At 44.0% G+C, this 5,339-nt stretch overlaps 1 protein-coding gene across 1 annotated transcript in view; it reads left to right on the top strand.

Annotated features, from left to right (window-relative positions):
* RRP1B (ribosomal RNA processing 1B) overlaps window positions 1-5,339 on the top strand; it is a 33,876-nt gene that overhangs the window by 19,954 nt on the left and 8,583 nt on the right. Inside the window, exons 10-14 of the mRNA XM_025214539.1 lie at window positions 107-198; window positions 809-906; window positions 2,193-2,212; window positions 2,647-2,775; window positions 4,566-5,284. Coding sequence (XP_025070324.1) covers window positions 107-198; window positions 809-906; window positions 2,193-2,212; window positions 2,647-2,775; window positions 4,566-5,284 — 1,058 coding nt within the window. The remainder of the gene's footprint in view (window positions 1-106; window positions 199-808; window positions 907-2,192; window positions 2,213-2,646; window positions 2,776-4,565; window positions 5,285-5,339) is intronic.

Consider the following 5,339-nt stretch of genomic DNA (forward strand, 5'->3'; position numbering starts at 1 on the left):
ATGATTGGCTTTACTGCAGCCCAAGTACTCTTCTGCACTCAATGTACTAGACTGCTTTCCCTGTTCTGGCAAACTGAGTTTTAAAATCCAGTCTTTTTCATAACAGACAAACATTTGTCAAGAAAATCAACACAGGACCCTGAAAAACAGGAGGACCTTTCTGAGGATGCTGATGAAAACATTGGGCCTGTTCTCCAGGTTTGTGGCTTTCCTACCTTGTGTTTTAAGGTGCTGAATGCTCATGAGTAACTGTGCATCTCTTTATTACTTACTGGCTACTAGAGCCAGGGCCAGACAAAGAATGGAACAAGCATGTCGCAGTCTGGCTCTTACTATCTTCAGTTTAATAGTCTATAAATAACACATTCCTTATGGATAAATGACTGAAAAACAAGCCTGTGCACTAAATTCCATATTGTCTCTCTTCTCCCCCACCTCCTTTCCTCCTCCTCCTTTCCCCCGCCCCCCCCCGGGAGGTAAAGAAATTCAGACTGTAAGAGCAAAATCTTGTTCTGCTTGGCCCAGGAGTTAGTGCATATCTTACTTTTGTTTTCAGTGTGAATATTAGGATAGGAATTTGCAGAAGAGAGAAACTCATACAGCTCTGAGAGCCATATTAGTGGAGTGGGGGAAGGCAGGGATACATGCAGGTGTACACAGGAATAGATTTTTGATAAAGCAAAAGATTTAAAGAAATCGGAAATAGTAAGAGCATATGCAATTTGAAGTATTTATAACAGCAGATGCATTGGGTCATTTGCTGTAATCAAATAACTACAGAAGCCATATTCTGTGTTGTTTTTGACAGTTTGACTATAAAGCTGTTGCCGACAAGCTCTTTGAATTGGCAAGCAGAAAAAATACCCCTGCCTGTAACAGAAAACGCCTGTACAAATTGGTCAAAAAGTAAGTTCTCTTGAGAGAGAATTTGTGTGACACTGACTTGTCTAAATAGATGTATTTTCCTTTTCTCTCTGTCCCCTTCCTGACCACATCCACAAGACTCTTAACAAAAGTGTGTCCATTTCGTTATTGTTTGGACCAGTATAGAATGAGATGGTTCCTTAAAATATGTGGTATATACAAGAACAAGAGCTGCTTATGGATCTAAAAAAATAGAAACAAAATGGCACTTTAAATTTGGTACTCCCCCGTACTGAGCCCAGTGCACACCCAGAAGAAACATCATGTTACCTGGATTGGCTCGTCCAGTATCTGTATGGATTGGATGCTTTAGCGGGGTTTTTATGATGCTTTTATCTAATAGCTGATTGAATTGGCTATTAGATAAAAGCATCAAAAAGACCCACTGAAGTGCCTGATCTACACAGGACTGGGTCGAACTAATGCACTGCTTCTTCCAGTAAAGTCTGAGGTTTTTGGGGTTTTTATCACTTCTTTCATCAACAAAGATGTCTATCAGGCATATATATGTATGGATCTGACACTTCACAGTGTCGTAAGAACTAGAGCTAGACGAGGCTTTTTGTCTTGTCTGTACCTCCATGGCAGTTTAGGATTGTTGCTGGCACTGTGTTCTGAAGTGCTATGTCCTGTTCCATGCAGAGTATTTTAAACTGATAATTATTCTGCATTTTCTCTTGTGGAACTTCTCTCTATTTTCTTAGTCTGTATCTGCATTGTAAGTGGATGTTGTGACTATATAGCACATTTCGACAAATCTGTCTCTATCTGGCTTGGGTAACATAAGCACTGAAGCTTCAGTGGTTCAAGCTTGAGAACAGTGTACAAACCCACTCCGGAGGGTAGAGTATGTATTTGGCAGCTGAAACTCGTGCCACCATGGCTTCCCTGCTCTTTGTACCCAAGCAAGCTAGATTAAAGCTCATGCAAGTACATTTACATGTGCTGCAATGAAGCTTTCTGATGGCAGTATGGACAGCTTCTGCTGCTTCAGGGTTTCCAAGAATGCTGCTCAAACGAAATGAAGGAGCAGTGTCACATTGCTCCTACATTTCTCAAAGATGTCTTCATCACTTGTAAGTGCTTGGATTTCTGAAGCAGAACTCCTGGATGGAACCAGCCTTTTATTTACTCCCCCTCTCCCCCATTTCTTATGCTGCCCTGTAAATGGGGACTGTGTGTAATAAATACAAGAGCTGGGAGGTGGTAAAGGTTTCATCAAATACTGCTCTAACAATAACAACTTCTTTTTAACTTTTCTCTTTCAGATTCCAGGACCTTGCAGAAGGTGAGCATCGAGCAGCACAAAAGATATGAAAGGATTCATGCCATTTTGATTTACCATGTGTTACAAAACTGTCTCCACGTGGGGCTTTAACCTGTGTTTTAAAGGGGTCGAGTTTTGGAGGCATAACTTGCTCCACTTCACAAGGGAGGCCACATCCCTTTCTCTAATGCTTTAGAATTTGGGCAGCATTGTAGTACTATGGACATGAGAGGGTCATGCCTTTTTGTTTGGATTTTTTTCTCCTTAAATGAGAAACATAGTTACTTTGATTTAAAATAATGGAGAAACTGTACACTCCTATAGTACGTTCAGTGTGCTGCTGGGTAAATTGAGTAGAGACTTGGTGTTGCTTGTGGGCTACATGTTGTGAGGAAAAAACAAAACTGAGAATGATTTTGTTTTTCAGAGGTCTTATCAGGCTTTTTGCTCAACAGGCATCTTTCCACAAGATAATTTCCCTGAAGATGTTTCTACAGATGAAGATGATGATACATTCAGCAGGGGAAGACGAAAGAAGAAAGCTGTCAAATCTGTGGAGAAAACTAAGGTGGAAAAAGCCAAAGGTACAAGGCAATGCTAAGCAAGCGAGGATGCCTGCAACAGTCCTTGTGGCCATGTCCAGACAAGCGCAGCCATACAGTATGTGGTGCTGCAGACACATCTGTGGCACTACATATTGCACGTTCAGTTGTTCTCTGCGCTGCAGTGGAACAGTGTGGAGGGGTTTCTTGGCCCCTGGATATCCTGGGATCAAAAAAACCTGTGGAAAAAAAAAAAGCAGAGCGGTGCGCACACTGGCAGCATACGCTGCTCAAAACCAGAGCCAGACCAGCCAGAGCTGAGTTGCAGCTGCTGGCCAGGCTCTGCATGGCAGAATCGCTGCTTCTGCAGCCCTGGGGAGCCCCCAGGACTCCAGGTATTGCTGCTGGGGCCAGCCTCCCCTACCCCATCTTGGGTAACTTGCCGTGCACTAGAGCACACATAGCACGGGTGTTCCCTGGGGACAACTAGCAGTGGCACAAAGTGTGCCGCTATTAGTTGTCCCCAGGGAACCAAATGTCCATGCCACATGTGGACATGGTCTGTGTGGATTAGCAACCCAGTGAGAGCCGATTGACTGGGGATATACTTGTTGCAGGGAAGCTTGAGGTGAAATCCTGACCTTTCAAAAATCAGTGAGAATTTTACCATTAACTTCAGTGGATGACATCACACGTCTATCTCCCTTGAAAGGCAAAATGGAAAGAAACTGTACTTTGCATTACCAGATCAAGAAATGCTGTTTGCTCTGAAAATGGGGGCACATCTGTCCTCTCAAAAGAAGAATGCTGGTAGAATGTGGGTGATCAGCAGGGATCTGGGTTTTCCGTTTCCCATGGAAAAATGGAGTAAACTGCAGATTTTGCCTTTTACCAGAGGCAAACACAGATTTCTCATTTTACCAGAGAAACCTGTGGATTTTGCCATTTTGCAGTGAGCTCCCTGCAAGCTGGCAGACTTCCAGCCTGCAGGGAGCTGGAAGGGAGTGGGAGGAAAGCGGAAAGACGGTCTGAGACCTCAGTGCGCAGCCGCAGGGCCCCAGCTGGGAGCAGGATGGGGCTGCAAGTGGCTGGGGAAGGGGGAGGGCTGTCTCCCCGCTGCTGCGTACGCTCCCGAGAGAGCAGGGGAGACCCACGCCCCACAGATCTGTACCTGCTGTGGGCTCAAGCTCTCACCCTGCTTCCCTCCCCCAGGGCCTCAGCAGGGCTGTGGTGGGGGCTGTGGCGGGGCCTTTAATTTTAATCACAGATTTTGCATTTTTTAGCGGAGAAACTGATTTTTTTTTTTTAAATTTTTTTTTTTAAAGCAGAGAATTTGTGATTTTTATTTATTTTTTTTTTTAATTTATTTTTTTTATCAGGGAGAACCAGGATCCCTGGTTATCAGGGGCTAAAGGGGTGGGACAGAGGAGCTACCTATGAAAGCTTACAGCTGTTCCTACCATCTTTGCACTTAAATGGCCACAATATCTCTGAAAGTCTACCAGAATTTTCTGATAAATGAGCTGATTCTTAATAGGCTTAACAGGAGGAAGCCCTCTGAAAGACAGCACCCTGGAGGGGTGGCAGGATGCATTACCATGCAGATCAGGGGCATTCACTGGGAATTACAGAGAACTCAGCAGTATGAGGAAAGACAAGCAAAGCATTCATAGGCTTGGGGAAAAAAATCCTATAAACCAAGTTTTGCTTGTACAGCTACTATCAGGCCAGTTGCCAACAGAATAGCTTTTAAGGGGGCGCTAGGAAAGCAATATTACATTTGTCTTTGCATTTCCCGATTTAAGTTAAAATTCCCTTTTCCCATCTTACAGAGAAGGATGGAAAAGAAACATCAAGTGCAGAGGGAGAAGATACCTCAGGACACCAGAAGAAGAGGAAGAAAAGAAAAAAGAAGAATAGTCCAAGTGCTGACTCTGGCACAGCTGATGGAAGTAGTGAGGGGGGCATAAGTGATGTAGTTGAGCCCACTGAACCCAATAAGGTCAGCATGCCAGAAAATAGTAAGAGGAAAAAGAGAGAGGCAAATGAGACGGATGTTGGAACAACCAGCACTGGAGAGGACAATGATAAGTGTGCACAGGACGCTGTTACTGGCATAGCACAGAATAAAAAAAGACTGAGGAAAAAGGCTCCCAAATTACTGATGGTTCATGGAACATCAGTACATCAAAATGGAGTTAATGCCAGTGCCCTGGAGGATACCAGCCCCTGTGCCACCATAACTCCCAAACTGGAGAAGAAGAAAACGGGAGTTGTCTTAATGAATAGAAACGGCTTATCTCAGCAGGTTGTAATGAAACCAGAAGAGGAAAGCTTGCTAAATAACTTCACAGGCAAAGAGGACTCAGAATCCATAATTCCCAAAAAGGTCAAATTGAAGAAAAAAGCAAAGTTGGGTAGCTTGGAAGGGATTAGGGCTTCGAACCAGAAAAAGGCAGCCCTGAGAAAGAAGAGGAAGATAAAAGAGGTGTTAAACTCTGTGGAAACTAATGGAGTTCTTGAGACTGCTTGCAAGAAAAGCAAAGCAAGTGTAAGCAGACAAGTTGGATTCTCTCTCCCTCCCACCGTCCGTCCGTGTCGTTCCC

Source organism: Alligator sinensis, unplaced genomic scaffold (assembly GCF_000455745.1).
Source record: "Alligator sinensis unplaced genomic scaffold, ASM45574v1 scaffold643_2, whole genome shotgun sequence".
NCBI lineage: Eukaryota > Metazoa > Chordata > Crocodylia > Alligatoridae > Alligator > Alligator sinensis.